The sequence below is a fragment of the Sander lucioperca genome, chromosome 14 (assembly GCF_008315115.2).
Source record: "Sander lucioperca isolate FBNREF2018 chromosome 14, SLUC_FBN_1.2, whole genome shotgun sequence".
Lineage (NCBI taxonomy): Eukaryota > Metazoa > Chordata > Actinopteri > Perciformes > Percidae > Sander > Sander lucioperca.
The window spans coordinates 19,158,935-19,182,442 of record NC_050186.1 but is presented as its reverse complement, the minus strand read 5'-3'; the positions used below and the strand labels follow the sequence as shown (position 1 = coordinate 19,182,442).

The 23,508-nt window shown below is 38.8% G+C and overlaps 5 protein-coding genes and 1 long non-coding RNA gene across 9 annotated transcripts; 4 read left to right on the top strand and 2 right to left on the bottom strand.

The window, feature by feature from the left end:
- The first annotated feature begins 498 nt into the window (after window positions 1–498).
- On the top strand, window positions 499–1,437 carry LOC118493090. The gene is made up of 2 exons (XM_035991625.1): window positions 499–1,161; window positions 1,297–1,437. The coding sequence occupies exons 1-2, from the start codon at window positions 556–558 to the stop codon at window positions 1,435–1,437; spliced, it is 747 nt and encodes a 248-aa protein (XP_035847518.1). The 5' UTR covers window positions 499–555.
- A 2-nt stretch (window positions 1,438–1,439) lies between these two features.
- Window positions 1,440–2,668, bottom strand: LOC116047494 (1-phosphatidylinositol phosphodiesterase-like). Its single transcript, XM_035991624.1, has 2 exons — window positions 1,503–2,668; window positions 1,440–1,455 (listed from the first exon to the last, which is right to left on the bottom strand). Exons 1-2 carry the CDS (start codon window positions 2,360–2,362, stop codon window positions 1,440–1,442), a joined length of 876 nt encoding a protein of 291 aa, XP_035847517.1. The 5' UTR covers window positions 2,363–2,668.
- A 999-nt stretch (window positions 2,669–3,667) lies between these two features.
- oscp1a (organic solute carrier partner 1a) lies at window positions 3,668–11,262 on the top strand. Of its 2 annotated transcripts, XM_031295812.2 has the most exons (11): window positions 3,668–4,017; window positions 4,214–4,243; window positions 4,839–4,993; window positions 7,118–7,285; window positions 7,467–7,547; window positions 7,631–7,734; window positions 9,014–9,142; window positions 9,259–9,313; window positions 10,044–10,192; window positions 10,280–10,340; window positions 10,817–11,262. In XM_031295812.2, exons 1-11 carry the CDS (start codon window positions 3,906–3,908, stop codon window positions 10,937–10,939), a joined length of 1,167 nt encoding a protein of 388 aa, XP_031151672.1. In that variant the 5' UTR covers window positions 3,668–3,905; the 3' UTR covers window positions 10,940–11,262. The 2 variants fall into 2 exon arrangements, with proteins under 2 accessions (XP_031151672.1, XP_035847550.1); XM_035991657.1 differs by lacking the exon at window positions 4,214–4,243.
- Window positions 11,263–11,662: 400 nt separating this feature from the next.
- Window positions 11,663–14,172, top strand: lsm10 (LSM10, U7 small nuclear RNA associated). Of its 2 annotated transcripts, none has more exons than XM_031295815.2 (2): window positions 11,663–11,880; window positions 12,981–14,172. In XM_031295815.2, exon 2 carries the CDS (start codon window positions 13,019–13,021, stop codon window positions 13,430–13,432), a length of 414 nt encoding a protein of 137 aa, XP_031151675.1. In that variant the 5' UTR covers window positions 11,663–11,880; window positions 12,981–13,018; the 3' UTR covers window positions 13,433–14,172. The 2 variants fall into 2 exon arrangements, with proteins under 2 accessions (XP_031151675.1, XP_031151673.1); XM_031295813.2 differs by lacking the exon at window positions 11,663–11,880 and adding an exon at window positions 12,463–12,578.
- A 1,961-nt stretch (window positions 14,173–16,133) lies between these two features.
- On the top strand, window positions 16,134–21,773 carry eva1bb (eva-1 homolog Bb (C. elegans)). Of its 2 annotated transcripts, none has more exons than XM_031295817.2 (3): window positions 16,134–16,620; window positions 19,447–19,592; window positions 20,608–21,773. In XM_031295817.2, exons 2-3 carry the CDS (start codon window positions 19,526–19,528, stop codon window positions 21,039–21,041), a joined length of 501 nt encoding a protein of 166 aa, XP_031151677.1. In that variant the 5' UTR covers window positions 16,134–16,620; window positions 19,447–19,525; the 3' UTR covers window positions 21,042–21,773. The 2 variants fall into 2 exon arrangements, with proteins under 2 accessions (XP_031151677.1, XP_035847222.1); XM_035991329.1 differs by lacking the exon at window positions 16,134–16,620 and adding an exon at window positions 18,077–18,099.
- Window positions 18,053–20,761, bottom strand: LOC116047206. Its single transcript, XR_004104353.2, has 3 exons — window positions 20,560–20,761; window positions 19,421–19,423; window positions 18,053–18,194 (listed from the first exon to the last, which is right to left on the bottom strand). It is a non-coding gene; the product is annotated as an uncharacterized LOC116047206 (long non-coding RNA).
- Window positions 21,774–23,508: the final 1,735 nt, after the last annotated feature.

Genomic DNA, 23,508 nt, shown 5'->3' with positions numbered 1-23,508 from the left:
CCGAATCCTGCCCAGATGTTGGTGATTCTGGCGCAGGCGTCGGTTCCGAATCCTGCCCAGATGTTGGTGATTCTGGGGCAGGCGTTGGTTCCGAATCCTGCCCAGATGTTGGTGATTCTGGGGCAGGTGTTGGTTCCGAATCCTGCCCAGATGTTGGTGATTCTGGGGCAGGTGTTGGTTCTGAATCTTGCCCAGATGTTGGTGATTCTGGGGCAGGTGTTGGTTCTGAATCCTGCCCAGATGTTGGTGATTCTGGGGCAGGCGTTGGTTCTGAATCCTGCCCAGATGTTGGTGATTCTGGGGCAGGCGTTGGTTCTGAATCCTGCCCAGATGTTGGTGATTCTGGGGCAGGCGTTGGTTCTGAATCCTGCCCAGATGTTGGTGATTCTGGAGCAGGTGTTGGTTCAGAATCCTGCCCAGATGTTGGAGATTCTGGTGCAGGCGTTGGTTCAGAATCTTGCCCATATATTGGTGATTCTGCGGAAGGTGTTTGTTCCGAGTCCTGCCCAGATGTTGGTGATTCTGGGGCAGGCGTTGGTTCCGAATCCTGCCTAGATGTTTGAGATTCTGGGGCAGGTGTTGGTTCTGAATCCTTCCCAGATGTTGGAGATTCTGGTGCAGGCGTTGGTTCAGAATCTTGCCCAGATGTTGGTGATTCTGGGGCGGGTGTTTGTTCCGAATCCTGCCCAGATGTTGGTGATTCTGGGGCGGGTGTTTGTTCCGAATCCTGCCCAGATGTTGGTGATTCTGGAGCAGGTGTTGGTTCTGAATCTTGCCCAGATGTTATTGATTCTGGGGAATGCTTTGGTTCTGAATCCTGCCCAGATGTTGGAGATTCTGGCGCAGGTGTTGCATCCGAATCCTGCCCAGATGTTGGTGATTCTGGGGCAGGCGTTGGTTCCAAATCCTGCCCAGATGTTTGAGATTCTGGGGCGGGTGTTTGTTCCGAATCCTGCCCAGATTTTGGTGATTCTGGAGCAGGTGTTTGTTCTGAATCCTGCCCAGATGTTGGTGATTCTGGGGCAGGTGTTTGTTCTGAATCCTGCCCAGATGTTTGAGATTCTGGGGCGGGTGTTTGTTCCGAATCCTGCCCAGATGTTGGTGATTCTGGAGCAGGTGTTGGTTCTGAATCTTGTCCAGATGTTGGTGATTCTGGAGCAGGTGTTAGTTCTGAATCTTGCCCAGATGTTATTGATTCTGGGGCAGGCGTTGGTTCCAAATCCTGCCCAGATGTTGGAGATTCTGGCGCAGGTGTTGCATCCGAATCCTGCCCAGATGTTGGTGATTCTGGAGCAGGTGTTGGTTCTGAATCTTGCCCAGATGTTGGTGATTCTGGGTCAGGTGTTGGTTCTGAATCCTGCCCAGATGTTGGTGATTCTGGTTCAGACATTGGTTCTGAATCCTGCCCAGATGTTGTTGATTCTGGTTCAGGTGTAGTGTCAGTTAAAGTCATCTCTCCATCAGGTCTTTGTCCTTTTTCTTTACCTTTACCACAATTGCACGGTTTTAGTTGAATGATGTTTTTAATAAGATCAGCACTGGGGAAGTTCATGCTTAAGACACCTAAGCAACCTTTATTTAAGGAGCCTTTCTTATGTTTTACCAAGAAGTTATTAAGCTGTTTGTTAACTTTTTTAGCCAACTTTTTAGGACTTTCAAACCTTGACACTGCATTGTCAGTCAGTACAATATGATGGTCACAGAGGTGTGACTTGATTTGCTTTATTTTGTCTTCAACATTGATTAGCTCGTTATATTTAATGAAAAATGATTCATGATTTAATGTTCCAGCATTGAACATGTTACTCTGGAGAAAAACAATCTTGCCCCTTGCCTGTTCCATGGTCGGTACCAACAACTTATTCCATATCTTATTTTCAAATTTTTCAATTAATTTCTTCATCAGTTCTTCTTCGACTTTCCTCTGGTATAACCCTTGCAGTGTAACTTTCAACAGCACAGTCTCAGTACTATGGACTGTGAGGAAATCTGAAACAGTCCCTAGGACTTCATCAAATTGAATGTGTTGTGAAAACATCCAGTGTCTATCCCGGATATGAATATGGTTTTGGGTGGGCAGCCAAATCCCAACATGCACATCAAAATACCGTATTCCCACATTAAGTTGGTCTTTTAAGGTCCAAACTTGACATTTAGCAAGTGGTCCTCCATGTAATGTTAAGCTTTCATGTGTTCCAGGAATGGAGATAGCAGATACTGGAGTCTCGTCAGGTATAGATTTCATCCAGTTCAGGTTATACAATTCTGGATCTAGGGTTGGTACATCATTGAAACCTGTCCCTGAACCAGAACAGTTGGTTATTCTGGTGGGAGAAGACATGATATTAACTAATTTGAACATTTCAACAGAAGAAAAAAGTTTAAATAGTTCTTTAAAAAGCAAATAACAACAGGACCACTGTCAAAAAATGAAACAAATATTTGCTGAATTTCTTAGCAAACCATACTAAGTGATGTGATAAAGCACATTCTTTTATTCAGAATGTGGAGATATGGCAAGAAAAAATTACAACTCAATACAATTATCAATATTAGGTTTGACTTACATAGAGAGAAGCCAGAGGTAAAGATGGATCCTCATAATCGGTTTATTGGCTCTTCTACTGTATAGTCCGGTGAGATCAATCAGGATTTGTTTAGCTCTCTTTGCCAGATGTTTACATTTTTGTCTCATCTCTCAATTTGTAAAAGATTTCCCAAGAAAAGCCTTTACCCGTGGACAAGACTGTGACAAATAGGCAATTGTCTCCCTTGTAAGTGAGCAGCCGTAACAGTGAGCATAAAGATACACTTTCATTTGCATGATACTCTCTAATCTTTTTTTTGGAATGGCAGGGAGAGAGAAAGAGAGAAAGAGACAAAGACGTGTGGGCATTGTATAAGTGGTGAACAGATCATATCATAACGGTTTAGTTTGTAAAATTTGACTTCAAGGACGAGTCAATTTAGCTACAGCAACTATCCTTTACTAACACTGCATGTAGAATTTCATTTATGACCTAAACTAAATCATTATAATGTATTCACTTGTATTGGAACAAATATCAGTATGCAATATTTGTGTAGGCAGCTACATTATATGACCAAAAGTATAGTATAAGGCCACCCTTGTCCACGTACTTTTGGTTTGCCTTCTGGCTGTGACTTCATATTTACTGTATAGATACGAGTGTGTTGTCAATCTTCTAGTCTAAAGACAAGAAAACAAATAAGCGAATGTCCCAAAACATCAAACTATTCCTTAAATGCCTCAGCATCAAATGATATTTTAGAAAAGAGTGTGCAAAATATTGTGGAATGGTTTCCCAGAAGAGTGGAGGATGTTACAGCAGCAAATTAATACTTATGGTTTTGGAATGAGATGTTTAACAAACACATACTTTGTTCAGGTTACCTCATGTTGCCTATGTAGTGTTTAATAAAATGCAATATAAATGTCTAAAATTGGTTTCTCAGGCCTTACTTTCATGTTTGCATTGTACTCTAAATTATTGTCAACAAGCACAAACTCCTGTGATATACAGCAGATTGAATTGTCTTTTCTCAGAAATTGAACATACGTGTACACAAAGCCATTCTTTGGTTGGTTGTGCTGTGCTGTCACATCATCCGCATCCTGACCAATAAGCTTGTGTCTGGTGTCCGCTGATCCTCTTCCTCACCACCTGTTGCATCTTAGTGTGACAGGTTATCTTGAGAAGCATGACCAGATAAGACTTAACATGGACAATTTCTTACCAGTGGCTATTCACAACGGGAACAATCAGATAATACCTTTTAAACAAGAAGAGTGTTTTTGATCTAAAAGGGGATCAGCTGCTTCTAACGCTTACTTCTGCACCAGCTTTTTGCCTACGACTTAATCCCTTCTTTGTCTTTGCAAGATGTCTGAGAGAACTCTCCCTCTGGTTTTCATTAATCTTGGTGGAGAGATGCTTTACATTCTGGACCAACGCCTACACGCTCTCAACACATCTGACGACAATTCAGAGAAAGGTAGAGGTAGCTAGAGAACTCACAGGCTTGGCAGGTGTGTACTGTAAGTGTTTAGCACCCAGTCATCCCTCCTCCTGACAAGCTGTAGCTGTCAGATTATAAACTGAACATGTGCAGCTCATATATTTAATGCACAACACCAAATCACAAGTCTATTTTCTTTTTTTCTTACTTGGGAAAACTGACACGGATGCAGGAGTTTGGTCAGAAAATGACAGAAAAAAAGGTATCCATATTTCAGCACATTATTGTTTAGTCAGCTCCTTGTGCCCCTGTAGCAGTGGTGGAAGAAGTACTCACATATTATACTTAAAGTAGCAATATCACAGTATAGAAATACTGTAGAAATATTATGTTGTAATTAACAGTCATGCATTTTAATTTGTACTTAGTAAAAGTAGAAAAGTATTAAAATATAGCATATACTTAAAGTACCAAATGGAAAAGTACTCATGCAGAATGGCCTATTTTTTAATAATGTATATTAGTCTCTATTATTGGATTATAATTGTTGATAAACTAAATGTGTATATCACTTTAATATTGCACCTGGTCTCAAGACTGGCGACAGAGTGCAGGAACTGTATTTTTTGGGTCTTATTTTAACATTAAACCATTTTTTCCCCCGTTGCTTCTGTATTACTGTTCTCTGCTTTTGTAAAGCAGTATCCCAATGAGGACAACCAGCTATAGTAACAATGCATTAGAGTTGCATTAACATCAAAACAGGCTCTTCTGTGCGGTTTCATTCCATGACCTAAAATAGCAAATTCTAAGCAGAATTAACCACCTTTCTGTTTATGTCTCTTCCCCACTTATAGTTATGAATGACATTGTTGGGACCATGTTTGGTAAAGACTTTATGGATGAACTTCTCAAACCTCAGCAGCTATATTCTCACAGGACCATGAAAACAGTGCTAACTCGGTTAGCACATGCCTCCATCATGAGGCTGAACCCTGCCAGCATGGACAGGGTATGTAAATGATGATAGAAATAGATGTTTTAAAACCATTTCTGTTTTCTTTTAAAGTTGTGTTAACATATCTAAAACCAAGTTCTTTCAATCCATGCCGAATAATTGTACACTAGCCTATATTAAGGGTGTGTGGCCATGCATGCAAGGCCGCCCTGTCTTATTTTCCAAAATCTTAAGGTTTTAATGGTTTAAATTGTTTAAAGTCAATTCAAGTTTTCAAGAGAGTCAAGCCTCAAAATAAGTCAGCTCTCACGGGTTCATTTGTGTGTCTCAACTCCAAATCTTAAGTCTACAGCTTTTATACTTGTTGCAATTTGAAAAAAATGTAGAGAAAATTGGATAACTTTATTTGAAGGGGTGTGTATAAGACTGACATGACACTGTCATTATTATGACATGGCACCTGTCATAAGAGTCATTCGGTAAATTATGACACTTTTAATGCAAAGTTAGCATTATCCGAGGTGTCTTTGTCATGACTTGACATTAACGAAGACAACAATCTCTGTTATGACAACTTGACATTAACCTAGACAACATAACCTGTCATATATGTCATGACAGGCCCAATTATCAAACTTTTAATAAACTATTTACATTAAACTGTCATTAAGAGATTGTTTTTATACTGTACATTGGCTGTCATGAGAGCATTATGAATAGTTTTCCTTGACCTCAAGTAAAGTGAAACAATTTGGACTTGGCATTAAGATGTCTTAAAAGTTATAAGCCCAGTTTGACGACAGTGAATGCAGTACCGAGGTGATTTATTGAGTTTTGGATTTGTTACTAACTTTAGTTAGCTTCCGTTAGCTCGGTTTGCTGTAACGTAACAGCTGTCCAATTAGCTAGCTGACTCAGCCCTGGGCTGCAAAGAGCTAAACCCGGAAAGAAAACCATCTCGGTAACGTTAATGCATTCCCTGCATGGATGTTATATTAAAACTGGCCTCGTCCTCCGTAAGTCTCGGAGGCTGTTTTTAGCCCCGGTCAGCTTAACGCACATTGGCTACTGTAAACGCTAATCAATATCTGCGACGCGACAAGTCCCTCCATACTCGTTGCCTTCATTGGTTTGATTGGTTAGATCAAAGAATTTCTAATAAGGGCTAGGTTCCGTAGACGGGCTTTGGTTAGGTTTAGGCATTAGGAGTGAGACTGGTTAGGGTAAGAATAGGTTGGCCAATCAGAGGCCGTGTAGGGCGGGACGTGTCATCGCCATCAAATTCGCTTGGTCGTTAACGGAGCTTTTGGTGTCCGTGGTGGTGACCACGGCTAGATGGATGGGAACAAACACAGCGGAGGCCAGTTTTTCGACTGGGAATACACTACCGAGAGGGTTTTCTTTCCGGGTTTGGCTCTTAGCAGCCCTGGGCTGAGTCAGCTAATTTAACAGCTGTACAGCTAACTGAATTCACTAACTAGCTAACTACAGTTAGCGGTTACTTTAGAAAGCTGCGGTTCAAAATTCATTAAATCACCTCGATACTACATTCACTGTCGTCAAACTGGTCTTATAATTTTTAAGACATCCTATAAGTCCAAATGGTTCCACTTACTTGAGGTTATGGATCTTCTTAATGACACCGTCATATAAGCATTTGATGATGAAATCAAACTTTACGACAGGTTCAAATTGTTTCACTTTAGTTGAGGTCAAGGAAAAATATTCACGACACAATTATAATGCTCTCATGACAGCCAATTAAAAACAACCTCTTAATGACAGTTTAATGTAATGTTAACACACAAAGCTAAATCGTTTATTAAAGTTTGATAATTGGGCCTGTCGTGACATATTTATGACAGGTTATGTTGTCTAGGTTAATGTCAAGTTGTCACGACAAAGACATCTCGGACAATGCTAACTTTGCATTAAAAGTGTTATAATTTACTGAATGACACTTACTGAATGACAACAGTCATGAACACTCAAAATGACTCCTTCATGTTCATGACAGATGTCATGTCACAATAATGACAGTGTCATGTCAGTCTTACAAACACCCCTTCAAATAAAGTGTTACCGAAAATTGTAGTATGGGAGAAAAAACAGGTTTTGTTTGATTGCAGGGGTGGCATATCCTTGAAGTTTATACCTTCTTTCTTTCCCCCCCTGTAGCTTTACGAGCTGATGGTCATGGCATTCAAATATCAGGTCTTGCTTTGTCCACGGCCTAAAGACTTGCTGCTCATCACTTACAATCACATAGATACCATCAGGGAATTTGTAAAAGACACTCCTGTGGTCGGGAACAAAGTGGACGAGACACATAGGAAGATCATTGAGGTATACTGAGAGATGTTATTTAAATCAACCTTTATCATATTTTGTTACTGAATGCTTTAATCACATTACCCCAGAATGCAGTAGTCTAGTCTGTACAATAAGTTACTACATACTGTATACTGGATTCCAGCTGTCAGTTTTTATCACCTGTATCCTGTGTGACCTGTTTTTGTTCTTTTAGATATACTCATCTTTACCAGAGGGTGAATTCCAGCTTCTCAGACAAACACTGCTCATATTTTTTCAAGACATGCATATCCGCGTGAGTCCTCTGCTTTTTTTAAATTCATCCTTCCATACAGTGAGATGAAAATATTATTTTATAGTTTTATTTCCTTCTCTTAGGTGTCACTTTTCCTCAAAAATCAACTCCAAAATCCCAATGGACGTTTTGCCCTGTCGACATCAGGCCCAGTGCCTTATGGGATGGATGTTCCAGGGCTCATTAGGTAGGTAGATGACAAACATGGCTTTGAATGTGTCCTAATAATTAGAAATCTGTTGAACTCTCTTTTATTGACATACAGAGTGCTGTTGGATAACGTAACATGATCCAGTCCTGCCCCGCTTTTCTAGCTAGCATCTGGATTCCACTAGCATTCAACAACTACAGACTGAAATATCGTGACAAATACTACATAGATTTTGTAATTTGGTACAGACATACAAAGTCCCCAGAGTATGAATCCTAATAACTTTGGTGATCTTCTGACTTTTTAATCACGCACCACCAAGAGGCCAAAGTATTCAATTAACAAGTGAAATATCTCCACATCTACAAGATGGATTGGAACACAATTTGGTACAGACATTAATGCCCCTCTCAGGATGAACTGTAACAACTTTGATGAGTCCTTAACTTTTCAATCATTACCATTTGTCTAATACTTCCCATCGGCCTCCGCTGTACTTTGTGTTTGTTGCCTATTAGCGAATGTTAGCATGTTAGAACGCTAAACTAAGATCGTGAACACAGTAAACATACTGGATATACTGTACATCAGCTTGTTGTCATTATCATTGTGAGCATGCTAGTATGCCCATGTTCACATTTAGCTCAAAGCACCATTATGGATTTAGATTTTTGTTAGTTTAATGAAAAGTTTGTTAAACTACCCACGTAGGTTACAAGATGAGCAGAAAGTTCTATGTTAGCATGCTAACGTTCAGCATTTAGCCCAAAGCACCAATGTGGCTGTATATTTTGTTACTTTAATGATACATTTAAAAACCATTTAGCCTACAAAATGGACAGCGTGTTTCAGCTGACAATAAAACACACTTAAACAATTAAACTGATAGTTAATGTCTCTGCTTCTTTACTTGGAAAACTGAATATTTAATTTCTAATAAATCTGTTCTTTTTCAAATTTATCGAACGTATATATTTCTTTTTATGAGCAACTAGACGACAATTTATTTGATGTGGATACTAGCAAAAGTAGCCATTTCCTCAGGGTAACTGTCCATAACCTTGTATGCGCAAGGGGTTTCACAACCAATATAAATCTACCTTACCTTTACACACTAATCATTTTTTTCTAGCCTGAGTGTTGGACGTCATTTACAGATAATTTAACACTTGACCTCCATTGGCACCAGACGTGGCTGCTTGTATGACGCAACTGCAAAGGCTCCACTGACAAGCGGACATGTCTACATTTTAAACTGCTTATAAGGAATCTCTCAATATTCCAGAGTGTCATCATCTGCTTTTTGTTTCCACAGGACATTTGACAGAAAGGGCAGAGAAGTGAGACGAAGTGAGTTCCCCACAGGAGGAAGTTACACCAGCCCCATCAGAAAGGGATGTTTTGAACTGCATGGAGACAGAGTCATCAGACTGGGCATGAACATGTAAGTATGAACTGTATGCTACTACAGCGCATATACTTTAGCTTATATGGGTAATATGATATATGTGGATTAAAAGATGACAGAGCTGTTTTTTTGTGTTTCATGAATTAAAAAAGGTACACTGTAAATCACCCAGAGGAGACACACACATCCAAGGCTCACTCTGTCAAGGTAATAGCCCTATCAGCAGAAAAAACACAGGTGTAATTAAGCTCCTAAACTTTTCATATTGATTTATTTTTATATTACATGTTCATTTTTCCCTAACTATACAGTTCCTCAGACAACAGTACACCTACATTTAAATGAATTTAAATACATTTTACAGCAGAATGGAGCTACACAGATTTCAGCAAGCTACCATGCGTTACTCAACTAATATCTTTACATAAATATATAAGCGCAATGCCAGTGATGTAACATAACTACATTTATTCAAGTACTGTAAGTACAATGTGTGGTGGGTACTTGTAATATACTTAATATTCTACTTCATATTCCTAATCCACTACATTTTAAGAAGAAATATTCTACTTTCCACTGCCCTACATTTGTATGAGCTTTGGTTACTAGTTTCTGTGTAAATTAAGATTTTACATACAAACCATATCATCATCATTAATAATAATAAAGTTATACAATTTTAAATATTATAACCTTCAAAAGGGTTATTTTTCTGTATAAGTTCCTATTGATACTGTAAGTACATATTGGTGATAATCTTGTGTACTTTTACTTAAATAAGATTTTGATTACAAGACCTTTACTTGTAATTGAGTATTTAATTGTGGTATCGCAACTAGGATGTGGATACCTTTTCCATCACTGCACACTTCTCTCAGTCATCTCACATTATGAATCATGCATAACCTTCCTGTACACCTCCACCATCCTGCTGCAGACGGATGACACTCCCAACCTGCTGGCCAAAGAGGAGCTGAACCTGCTGGCTCGTCTAATGGGCAGCATGAAGGCCGACGACATGCCCAAAACTGAAACTGGCTTTCAGATCAACCTGTTTACTACAGACCAAGAGGAGGAGGAGGAGGCGTGAGTGCTTTTCTTTTTCTTTACTCATTCTCTGCTATTTAATTGACATTATTTCACACCAATATAACTTTATATTTTGGTTAACAGGGAAGCTTCAAGTGGCGCTGAGGAGCCCTTGTTTGGAGTGATAAATATTCAAGCGATGCAGGTAGGGTGATGTAATACTGTGGGCTGTTAACAAGCCAGCTTTTAGTCATAAATCTGTCAGCAACATCTAAACCTGAGAAAGGAGTGTCAGCACGTTAAAAACACCAGGCACTGATGGGACACTCCTTATCAGGCTGACATATATTATAATTGATATGAACAAGGACAGAAATAAGTACAGACAAATAGAAAGTAAAAACCCAATGATAAGGTGTATTAAACTATAAATAATAATAATAATAATATTAAACTATAAATAAATAATTATAGAAGTAAAAATAGAAAATATATAAGAGCAATTAAAGATAAAATTACAAGGCAAAAGTGACAGTGATCTGATTATTAGTAGCAAAGTTAGGAAGGTATAGTAAATGTAAACTGCATAGACCAGAGTAATTTATAATATGATTATACGCACATCACTGGGTTTTATAAATTTGTGAAGAATCGACATGTTTGGAATTTTGTTTGTTTCAGGATGAACAGGCTGCGACTCAACTGGCTCAAATCGCGGGACAGTTTGCAGAGGGAGAAGAGCAGCCGGAAAATCTCAGCAGCAGCAAAGGAGACGACCTGCTGGCCATGATGGACGACCTCTGACCCTGTTGTGTAGTTTCATTTGTTATTTTAACTTTACTTCCTCACTCTTTATCTCAGGCAAAATCACATTATCTGTCACTGTGAGTTTCTGTTTAACCTGTAAAATGTGCAGTTGTTGATGTATTCAGTTCTACAACTGGTTGTTTAACATTGAAGTAGATTAGAGAGTATGATAAATATCAAATGACTCCTAAACTATACTATAAATTACTAGCACTTGGAAAAGTACTACATGAATGCAGTACACATTGTAAGTACTGCTATATTTCATAATGTATTTTCTACATAATAAGTATATGTTTTAAATAAAGCATTTATTCATATTTTTATGTTTGTGTTCTGTTTGTTTTTTAACACGATATAAGACTAAATTAGTTGTTCTGATGCAGGGATTTTGATAGGGATTTAGGAGTGTCAGAAATTATTTATATTAATAATTGTTTTACTTATTGATCAAATTGCCTTAGGATCTGGAGATTTAGTCAAATATGGTGCTTGCATATCAAATTTCCCAAAGGATTTCTGAAATACATTTTATTATGCATTATAAATAAACCTCAAGAACACATCATGAAATACATTTCATGATTCATGATTTTATTTATCCCTTGTATTTATTTTGTATATATCCAAGTTTTCCTCGACATAGTATATTTATTGCTATTTTAACATGATCCTTCTAATCATAAATATGATATATTTAGGAAAAAAATCATACATTATTGTTCTGCAGTTTGTTTTTTTGAAGCCGCCTGCAGAGGGCGATGTTGTTCTAAATTTACGCAAAACCATGAAACGTCATCACGCTGCGCTTAGGACTTCATGCGGAAAAACTTGTTGACATACATAGACAGTATATAAACCGGTATTCGAACGGTTTATCTCCAATTGCAAAGATTTGGTGTTGGTTTTCACATGAAATAAGGATTTAAGTAATCCAGGTAAGTCTAACACACATCTAAGAATATAATATTTACAATATGTGTTATCTGCTCTGGCGCGCTGCTAAAAGTGAATCTGTCTTGTAATACAACTGGTCATTTTGAGGCGAATGATGCATAAATGAGTTGAGCTGCATCGTCTGTCCTCCATAAACCTATACCAATATCATATCTGCCTTATGAAAGGTTCCTTCTTTGAATTTAACAGCAAAATTAACGTCAGCCCCACAATCAGCTAAATATTAGTAGTAAACATGATTATACGACTGATAGTGATGCTGCCCATATCAATAGTTGATCAATAACGACAGTGTATGTGTTAAAAAAAATGTCAATTCCTGCCCTGTGTTTCTGCTTGGAAACCTCATGTAATCTATTAGTGCACTTAAAATACTAATATCCTCTTTATAATGTTTTTATTTTGGGATATATACATTTCATATTATAGTATATATATTTCTTTTGGAGTAATAATATCTTACCTGTTTTCTGTACTGAGCTCCCACAATGACTACCGAGTCTCTTATGTGTTCAGTAACAGTGCATCACCGAAATGCTGATTGACTCCGATTTCTAATTAAATGCAGGTGTGCCTAAGTCTGTGGTTATTTGTGAAAAAGACAGTGCTATCATCAGTTACAATGCAATGCAAGTGCCTAATTAGAAAGCTAGAAATGCAGATTTTCAATTTGATCAAGGTAATGTATGACTTAAACCAAATTCCTTGTATTTTCTAATTTACATTGATTGAAATTTAATGTTTTAAAGCTTTTCACTGACGAGGAAAATTACTACTGCGGCTTTACAACTCTTCTCGGCTCTAACTATAAGTTGTTTTGATTAGAAGTTTTCATATTTCCCCAGTTTTTGGTTTCTGTTCACTTCAGTTTTACTGCACAGAACCAGAATCCGTATTAGTTTTCGATGCAGCTTGTTAACAAGGGTTAACAGTGACCGCAGCATTACACGTAGCCTAGAGTCTAGGCCCTAGACATATAAAATACATACTGTAGACAAACATCAATAAAACATGTTACACAATAAATAGCAGTGTTGCTAATGAATTGTATGGCAGTAGCTAATCTTCTGCTTGTCTGCAGGTATCCCTGACCTCTGGAGATCCTCTTCGCCAGTGTCCATGGAGTCTGGGGGGACTGAATCCCCACTGTCGGGCCTGGTGCCTGTAGCTGAAGTCTTCAACTCCATCCGGGAGCGCACAATCGCAGAGAACAGCATGGTGGTCCTGCTGCAGGGCCTGCAGGGAGAGGTGACCACGGTGGACCTGAGAAACGAGAGCACAGCGCGGGGCCGCGTGGTCAACGTGGACGCATTCATGAACGTACGTCTGGAGGATGTGCTGTACCGGGACAGACGGGGTAAGCTCACCCGGCTGCAGGACCTGTTTATCACGGGCAGGAACGTCCGCTACGTCCACATCCCAGACCACATGGACATAATGAAGACCATACAGAGCCAGCTTGCCAAGATCCACCGCGTCCGCAACTTTGCCAGTCATGGAGGAGGCAGAAAAGAGTACTCCAAGAAAAAATAAAACTTATTTTCTTTTTCATAGAAGAATACAAAACTCAGGTGGGTACTGCTACTGTAAGACAACCAGCATTTTTTTTTCTCCAGATTTGAAGACCAGCATAACACTAGATCAGCAGTTTCCAACCTGAAGGGTCACAAAATGATTCAAGGGATGACAACGAAAAAAATATTTCAGTTACGTAAAAATACATTGTTTATCTGACTGAACTGTTCACATCTCACGACCTGTGATGAGGGGTCATAAGCTAAAAGGTTTGGCAATATAGCCTTACCGATGCTGCAACTAACAACTATTTTGATTATTAATTAATCTGCGGATTACAGAAGGTCACAATGTCAAATTTCCAAGAGCCCAATGACATCTTGTTATATCTGACAAAACAAAGTTTACAGTGATAAGAAACCGTAAAAGCAGCAAATACAGACATTTGTGAAGCTGGAACCAGAGAATGTTTTGGCATTTTTGCTTAAATGACTGAAACCATTAATCGATGATTCAGTTGTTAGTAGTAATAGTTTCTTTCAATTGATTAATCATCTTATTGTTGCAGCTCTACAGAAAACAGACATTTTTGATGAACCACTGGACGAGCTAATGAGTTGAACACTGTCTTTGTGTTTTGGTCATTGGGTTTGAAGTTTGTAATTGACACAATAGAGCCATCCATTTATTTTGAAGAAGTAAGAACTATTTTTTTGTAATACAGACAGGAATTATGAATAAAGATGCTTATTAACTCATTTGTCTGCTCAAAACATTTCTTTGTTCCATCACATGACTGCTTTATTTAAAATCTAATGGAACAGATGACAATAAATCGTGAGTGCGGGTGTGGCCCAGAGTGTCAGTGTTGTGCTCTTGAGCACTACAAAGCCCATCTGTCTGTGAAGAAAGTTAATACCTGCCCACATGCAGGAAAACAGTCATGATCAATGCCAGTTTGGTGGAGGGAAAAACAAGCAGACGTGTTTTCACAGCTTCCACCTCACAAACATCTCTGCTGCATGCATCAGTGAGCTGTCACTCTCTCCTGTGATTGGTGGTGTGACATCCAAGCCGAGCAGGATGGGACTCTGTTTAGCCAATGGAAACAAGCGGAGCGGGGTGAAAGGAAGAGAGTGTTTCTCTTGGAAACTGCCATCCCAGTGTTCTCCAATACACAAATACGATTGGGAATTTGAGGAATTTGCAAAGGGGTATGTTATTCATACACAGTGTCAGGAAGAGGACAGGCCTGACATAACAGAAGCGGAGGCAGCTGGTGCAGAAAAACCCTGTGCTGTAGATAGATGGGAGTGCATTTACCAGCCATGTCATTTTAAGTGCATTAAATTAAAAAATATTCACACAGGAATGTCCCTCTGCGGTTGGGTCATTGTTTTGGCTGTGGCTTCAGTGTGTTTTTAGGGACATATTTTTCTCTTGACTGCTTAAAAACCGACATGACAGCAGCCCACATAATGACTGCTTACTGCTTTGCTAAAAACACGACAGAGTGCCACATCAACACTCACTAAACTCAGAATAGCACAGGCTCAACCGCATAAACAATTCTTTTACAAGACAAAACCCGGCCTGGGTCAGTGTCTCAGACTTCACCAGTGGTCAAAGAAGTAATCAGATACTGTACTTAAGTAAAAGTACCAATACAACAATGTAAAAATACTCCATACAAATGAAAAGCCCTGCATTCATTTTCATACTTAAGTAAAAGTTCAGTTTTATCAGTAAAATGTACTTAAAGCACTAAAAGTGAATGTACTTTACTCAAGTACTGTACTCAAGAACAATTCTGAAGTACTTGAGAATTTGTAGTTTACTTCTACTCCACTACATTTCTGAGGGAAATATTGTACTGTTTACTCCACTATATTTATTTGCATATTCAGATTAATAATACATAATATAATTAACAATTAAATTGTGTTATTATATCAACAAGATGTTATTGATCCCCTGGGGGAGTTCACTAGCTACTCAGCAGTATATAAAGTTATATATATATATATATATATATATATATATATATATATATATATATATATATACTTTTGTAGTTTTACTTAAGTAAAATTTTAAATGCAGGGCATTTACTTGTAAGAGTATTTCTGCACTATACTATTGCTAATTGTTTCTAATATTTGAGTACTTCCAAAACAGAATAGTAGAAGTATAAATTGGCATAAAATGGAAACGCCTAATACAAAATTGTACTTGATTACAGTACAGAAGTTAATGTACATTCCACCTCTGGACTCCATCACACAGCAGCACCTGCTGGCTCCACTGTTTAGTTATTAAACTCAGTTAGTTTATCTATATCTATCTATCTATATCTTAGAAACAGTTGTACATTTTATTTCCAAATTGTATATATTTTAAATATTGCTAGTGTATTATTCTATTATTTCATGTATATTGTTTCCTATTATTTAATGTTTACTCTGTATGTGTGCTGTGTGTCTGAAATTTTGCTGCTGCAACAACATTATTTGGGATCAATAAAAAAATCTATCTAGAGACACAAACTGCACTGCTGAGGTCTTTTTTTCTCCTCCCCCGACGCTGAGATTAAAATACAAAGAGCTCAATTAATCCACCAGCCCCCGAAGGCACCGCGGCCCGGTGCCCATGGCAGCCGACTAGCTATTTCCTGTCCCACCCTTCTGGCTTAACAGTGAACAGACCTCACTCTGGTGCGTTTGTGGCCAGCAGAGGAAAGATCACCTCCCATCTGGACTAGTGTGGCTCAAATCTGCACAGAGGCAGAATAACTCCCGTAAAGGGTGATTTCTATAAAAGTGTCGACTTCAGTGTGGTTTATCGTCATTTTGTGGCTTTTATTTTGGAGTCAGATGCCAGTGGCACATGCATGAGTTTGAGTTATCTCTCAGGAAAAGGAAACACCTCCTTCTCAACACATGTGAGGACCGTTTCTGGCTGGTCCTCCTCCTCTAAAGGATGACAGGGAATGGATCATATTGGAGGGCTGCTCCCTCTCCAGCAGCTACATCAGCTCCTTTGTCACGAACACTGAGTGACCAACAACCTCTAACTGCTCCTGCGTCCAAATTATGGGATCTTATCTAAGTGTTGACAGACCAGGCTCAAATTTGGATCTAAATTCTTTGTTTTTTTAGTGGAAACTTTGTGTTAGTCAAGCTGTGCAGTTCTCATCCGGGACCAAGGTGAGTGATAATTCAAGATGATGATTATCTTTTAGTCTTTTACTTATGACACATTTTTTTATGTGAAGCATGCAAATTACAACTTTAAACATTTTTACATTTTCACAAGGATATACTGCTGTTACTTTGCTGTCAGGCAATAAACAAGGCAACAAACATAGTTTATTAGTAGGGCCTGCACCATGTTCTTTATAATACCGCAGACCATAAAATCCTTTATAGGTGCAGTAGCTACAAAGCCCAAAATCATCAACACTTTGAATATAAATTTGAAGAGAAAACCCAGCTTCTTTCATGTATTTCTTTTATAGTTTTATCTACTTTCCACTGTGCTAGATCAAAGTATTTTTGACAGTCACTCCAGTAAATATTTGGTGGACTACTGTAAAACAAGTCTTATTTTCAATGGTTTCAGGTTTCATCTTTTGACTTAAATAGGATTATCTAGACAGGAAGTGTGGGAGGGTTGAACGGGAGTGCATTTTATGGGGTTACATTAACAGCTACAGCTGCCGGGCTTTGCATGTGTATAGTTAAGTTGAGAAGTTATTGGACTTGTCTGGAAATGTTAGGTGTTAAATCTGTCTGCAAGAGACTGCGGTGGCTGTAAAAAAAAAAAAATGGACATTTGTCTCTCTCTGGTATTTGTATTGTGCTCCCAGCTCGGGCAAACTTCACCACAAACTTCCTGCTTCAGGCTGTCATGAAGTTCTGTGGAGCTCTGCATAAAATTATATGTATTTTAGTGTTAATCTGCAAGTGAGAGAACAGATGAAGAGTGTGAACATGCTTCTGCTAGGGCACAATAGTGTTGTTTGTCCAAATGGTCAACTGTGGCACTGCAAAACGTCTTATCCTTTCTGTCTATAATTAATTCCTACAAATCTTTTAAAACAAGTGAAAGTGCCAGTGAAGTGATATAATTTTAACAGAAATCAAATTGTTTTAAGAAGTTTTCAGACATCAGCTTGAAATTTGACAAAATAAGACCGGCAACTGCACTACACTAAAGGAAAATGAAACTTAATTTTGCAACGAAAAAAGTAAATTTACATTGGAAACAAGTAGAAATATTTTTACTGCACAAGCAGACTGTTATTAAAAGAAAATAATATTTGTGCTTTCTTTTCTTACCGAGAGTTAGATTTGAAGATCGATACCATTCTCTGAATGAAGAGTGGTATCAATCTTCTCATGTAACTCTCCACAAGAAAGTGAATATATCTCAAAATGTAACCTATTCCTTTAAAGACTCAAACTACAAAAAAATATGACTTGATGAAAAGGCCATAACTGCAGGGTAATAAATGCTACAAGTTTGATCAACAGTCTGATCGGTGGGCATGTAGAAGTCATTAATTAAAACAAACACTGTTTGACTTTAAACGAGCTGAAGCAGAAACTAAATTGTCCACTTATGTTGTTAAGGTCTGGAGGCCGCAAATTGAGGGTTCAGATGGAGTCATGCCTCTTCGGTCTGTGAGTTAAATGCCGAACAGAAGGCAGTGCTGATCGAAACCCACCAGTTCCCATGAGTCAGCGGCCACCATAGAGACGACCACTGTAATTGCCCCCTTAAAAAAAGAAAAAAGAAAGCCTCTGAGAGTGCACACGGTCTGCCAAGAGTCACCAGGATAAAGATCAGGGTGGGAGAAAGACTCAGGCCCCCCAAATGGCAGCGATTTGAGCAGGGCATGATTTCGTTCTCCCTGGAGAGAAAGCACCAGAAAGAACAACATTCGGCTCCCACGCACAGTGTTGTTGTAATGACAGGGAATGTGAGGGGGTGGGAAATATCAGTCACCATGTTTACATCAAGCTTTACTGTAACTGTGGGACCATCTGTGACAATCCCCAGTAGAAAGTAGTTCCAATGGGGTCTGTTAGTTATCCACAGTAATTAGGGCCAGGGACAGGAAAGGGATGTCAATGTCCGTATGTCGGTAGGTCAGTCCACCACTTTGGTTCAGGCTGAAATATCTCAACAACTATTGGATAGATTGGCATGACATTTTGTACAGACATTCATGTTTCCCAGAGAATGATTCCTACTGACTTTGGTGATGCCATGACTTTTATAGCATGGCACCACCATGAGGTTGACCTTTCTGGTTTTAAGTGAAATGTCCCGATAACTACTGGATGAAATTCACTATAAACATTCATGTCCCCCACAAGAAGAACTGCAATAACATTGGTGATTCCTCTGACTTTTCATCAAATGCCAGTATCAGGTTAATATTTTTAGTTTGTCCAATACCTTTAGAACTATCTTCCCATAAGCGTCAGCTGTCTTTGAGTTTAGTGTTAATGAGCATTATCATGCCAACACTTAACTAAGACAGTAAACATTATACCTGCTAAACATCGTAAGCATTGTTGATGTGACTGTTCTTTCCGGTACAGTAGACAACAATAAATTATTTTGTTAATAGCTGGAGTTTCCATGTGAAATCTGTTATGTGACTTGTTTTCTGTGGGAAAAAGGAACAAAAAAAAAAAAACATTTGCATGATGCTGGGAAAGAGCCTCCTCAGGCACTAATGTCATAAATATAAACATCCGACACACCAGACACAGAGGGCCTCATGTAGCTGTCTCACCGCAGGCCTGAGTGTAAAACACTTACGAGGAACACAATGTCCTCCTCTACTGACCTCTGACCCCAGTTTAGATCACAGGAATGATGGGTGGGGAACATTTTGTTAGGCTTTGGGCATCTTTTGGATGAGCTCAGACTTCCCTAGTGGGTTTAAAAGTGACACTATATTTTATTATATCAGATTAGTACAGGACTGACTGTCTCCTTGTGTTTTTTGGTAACAGGATCTGTCTTGGTGTTGGAGTTCAGTGTGTAACAGAAAGTCCTGGAGATGGTAGATATTTGAACCCATAGTGAACCAGGATGGAGCCTGTTAAGAGAGACATGGAGCTGCTTAGTAACAGCATGGCGACCTACGCTCACGTCAAAGGTAAAAACCTCAATGTGTATAACTGTTCTCAACCTGGGGCTCAGGGCTCCATCAATGAAAACAGCATGAATCTGTGGAGTCACCAGATGATTACTAGTGTAGGAAATATAGAGAAAAAAAACGTTCTTGCCAAATACTGTATAGTTTTACTTTTTCAGGCCTCTACAAATGTTTAAAGGAAATACACTTCCTAAATATAAAGCTACCACCAGTAGCCACATAGCTTAGCTCAGCACAAAGACTGGAAACGGGTGGGGCAGGGTGTAGTCTTGCATTGCCAGACCTTCCTCAACAGTGCCGCGGAAGAGGGTCTGGCTAGTCCACACATCATTCCAGGATGGGAGAAAAATGTGCTCTGGTTTATTGCCATTTCTTTAAACCAATCACAATCGTTTTGGGCGGCGCTAAGCGCCGAACACAATAACGGTGCCTCTGTAAAATAGCCTCGAGAAGGAACTTGTTTTGGTGGAACATGCACTCGTTCAAAAGTTGTTTTAGTCGTGCAACAGAAAACTCAGATTGGACAGATAGTCTAGCTAGCTGTCTGGATTTACCCTGCAGAGATCTGAGGAGCAGTTAACCATAGTCCTCAGAAATCCACCGGAGTTTAGAATGCCAACACAATGAAAGCAGAAGGTAACGGACATCAGGCGGAATTTCAGACGGCACCTGAACAATCCCGGAAGTGGAACGTCATCGATATAGACTAGAGTCATGGCAACCTTAAAGTAACAACAAAACAAGCTGTCCTTTTTTACACTTTGGCTTTTGTACTAAAAAGTAACAAATAATTGCAATTGTCAAAGAAATGTAGTAAGTAAGTAAAAAGTATAATATTTCCCTCTCAAATGTAGTGGTGTAGAAGTATAAAGTAGCACAAAATGGGAATTCTCCAGTAAAGTACAAGTACCCAAATTGTACTTAAGTACAGTACTTGAGTAAATATATAAAATGACTTGGTACTTACTGTCGAGGTCATATCAAACTCGTCCATTGTGTTTCTCTGCCCACACAGCCAATCCAGAGAGCTTCGCCCTCTACTTCATGATGGGTGTCTGTTTCGGCCTGCTCATGGCACTGTGCCTCCTGGTGGCTGGCATCGCCTGCAGGACTCGCCGCCACAGCAGACCTCCCCCTTCCCCAGAAAGGAGACAGCTGAAGGAGTCCAGCGAGGAAGAGGAGGATGAGGATGAGGATGAGGAGGGCATCGCAGAGGAAGATGGGGAGGAGGCGGAGATCCCTAAAGTGACAATGGGGCCCATGAGTGATCACAGCAGCCAGTCTAACGGGACTCTGAGGAGTGTGAACGTGTTTGCGTCAGCTGAGGAGCTGGAGAAGGCACGACGTCTGGAGGAGAGAGAACGAATAGTCAGGGAGATCTGGAGGAACGGGCAGCCGGACATTCTGGTCACAGGGACAGGGACTATTGGACGAGTGCATTACCACTAACAGACACTTTGACTGTGCCCTAAAGATCCACCTCACTGAATGCAAAGGGAAGGACTGATTTTTGGGGCGACCCAAAGTGTTTGGTATTAAAATAAGGGACTGTATGAAAATGATTGGGGTAGTGAGAGGGACTGATGATATGTTTCTTACTTTTTCAAAACCAAAGCCCTCCCCAGGGTCATTCATGTTTAAACTCTCCTTTTGATTTTCACACAAGATTAAACAAAATAATATACCTGTTAAATTAGTCCAACTTCTTTAATTGTGGACCCCAATTTAAACCCTAAAATATCACCTGAACTTCTAATGTGCATATGATTATAACACTGAGCGACACAGAGACTTCACAGCATAAAAAAAAGTTAAATAAAATAAAAAATGTAAGAAAGAAATAGCCTTCCCCTTTTCTGACCCCCTCTCTCCCCTAATGACTTTCATACAATCCCTAAATAAATAAGACATTATGAAATAAGTAATCATGTGAGAAAATACACACAAAATATGCAATATATTTATGATATTTTTCAATACATTTTTGAAACTTGGTTCAATGTTAGGAAATGTAATTTTAGCTCTATTGATATAGGAAGAAGCTGTTTGTCCTGATTAAAAATGACATGTCATCAAATCAAATTGACATAAAACCGATTTTGTATGCAGCATATTTGGCTTCATCTGTATTTTACCAAATCTTTGCGATGTGAATCAATAAAACTTTAACCACTTTTTCAATCAATAATGGGACATACATATATATATATATATATATATATATCACTGGGTGTAGCAGTGTGATTATTTGTCTGTCAAATAATGTGTTTATTTGCTTTCTTGCCTATAATTACATGAGAAAATCGCTACCACACTGTCTGTATGCTAGCTAAGTAACGTTATGTAATTAGCTATCTAAAGTATTAACGTTAGCTAACATTAGCACAAACACTGAAAACACGTAAAAACTGCTAGCCTGGTTCTGTCTAAAGGCAGAGACGTTTTAGAAAAATCTTATTTGTAATAATATTTTCTAATTGTTATGAAGCATCTTTGCTTAAGAGGTAACAGGCACCTCCAAGTGTAAAAAGTATAGCTAGGTAAAAAGCACAACTTGTGATGTTGTCGTTACCATGACGTTGCCACGCAACCCGGGGAGACTCCTTCTTATATACAGTCTATATACAGACGTGGCAACGTCATGGTAACGACAACATAATTAAATTTAAAGAGAAAAGCAGCAAATCTTCAAATTTCATAAACTTGAATCAAAGAAGGTTTGGCCTTTTATTTGATACATTACTTGAACAATTAATCAAATAATAAAATTGTGTTGTAGTTTTTTGACTTTTTATTCAAAAAAATAATCCGTAGGCTATATTAATCAAGCTATATTGATTATTTGCAGCCCTGGTGTTAAACTGCTCCCATAGATGCAGCTTCATGGTGGGCTAATCTTAGCAGAGAAGTCAAATTCCCACAGCAAACCTTCCAGTCTTTTCCCAGCCTTTACATTGGCTTGTGTCTCTGACCCCATCACTTCCCGTGCTTCCCTTTCCACCCCCAGTACCCTCCCTCCCAGTTTCAGCTACAACACTGCAGCTCTCTCTGCTGAAGACTTGTCTATTTAGTGGCTATGAAAGAGCCATTTACCTCAGCCGTACTGTAGATATTACCAATGCAGAGCTTCCCCAAGTGAATCCAAGTGATGTTCCAGGAGACAGTCTATTTTCTGTTGGCTGAATTTTCCTCCTCCGTCCATGAAAAGGCTCTTTATGTTACAACTGCAGTATAGCTTGTGTCCAGTGTCCGTTAAGTGGCACTGAATGCAACACTCTCAATACAGACAAAATGAGACACTCATGACCTGATGGTGTGTGCTCATTTTGTGACAAATTCACACTTGTTGTGAATGTGTTCTTGTTCTCAGAGGCTCGGCCCTCTTTATCAGCTCAAAAAACATATTTAACATTGTCTCACCACCTTCATACTTCATGAGATATGCTTAGAAACATGACTTTGAATTGATTTGTTTCAGACACCCCTGCTTTAAATCAGGTCAGTATGTGGAGCTGAAAGCAGATGTGACTGCCTGATAAGCAGAGGTGGTAATAAGATCTTTTACATTACGTACTTAGTAAAAGTAGCAATACCACAATTTCCAAACATAATTCACAAAGAAAGAAATGTCCAGAATGTAATGGTCATTATTCACTAATTTCTGGTATTTTAAAGACAAAGAATAAAATTGATTGAATCATTAGTTGCAGCTTTAAAATGCTCTATGGTTATTTAGTATTTTGTCACTTTAATCAAATGTAGGCATTAGTGACCAGTTTGTGGCAAAGCTAAAAGTTACCACTTAAATACTTTTATACATATTGGGTATGGTAAGGATAAGGTCAGAAATTAAAATAAATAAAATTGGTTGCAATTATCATTATTTTTACACATAATGCAGTGGGGTATGTAAGAC

Excerpts from the sequence above, each read along its gene's own strand:
- LOC118493090 (XM_035991625.1), top strand. The coding sequence starts at position 556 with ATGTTTGAGATTCTGGGGCAGGTGTTGGTTCTGAATCCTTCCCAGATG. Across the intron at positions 1,162-1,296 it reads TGTTGGTGATTCTGGAGCAG|GTGTTGGTTCTGAATCTTGC; the intron begins GTGTTAGTTCTG and ends ATTCTGGAGCAG.
- LOC116047494 (XM_035991624.1), bottom strand. The coding sequence starts at position 2,362 with ATGTTCAAATTAGTTAATATCATGTCTTCTCCCACCAGAATAACCAAC.
- oscp1a (XM_031295812.2), top strand. The coding sequence starts at position 3,906 with ATGTCTGAGAGAACTCTCCCTCTGGTTTTCATTAATCTTGGTGGAGAG. Across the intron at positions 7,548-7,630 it reads TTCAAGACATGCATATCCGC|GTGTCACTTTTCCTCAAAAA; the intron begins GTGAGTCCTCTG and ends TCCTTCTCTTAG. Across the intron at positions 9,143-9,258 it reads ATCAGACTGGGCATGAACAT|GTACACTGTAAATCACCCAG; the intron begins GTAAGTATGAAC and ends GAATTAAAAAAG.
- lsm10 (XM_031295815.2), top strand. The coding sequence starts at position 13,019 with ATGGAGTCTGGGGGGACTGAATCCCCACTGTCGGGCCTGGTGCCTGTA.
- eva1bb (XM_031295817.2), top strand. The coding sequence starts at position 19,526 with ATGGAGCCTGTTAAGAGAGACATGGAGCTGCTTAGTAACAGCATGGCG. Across the intron at positions 19,593-20,607 it reads GACCTACGCTCACGTCAAAG|CCAATCCAGAGAGCTTCGCC; the intron begins GTAAAAACCTCA and ends CTGCCCACACAG.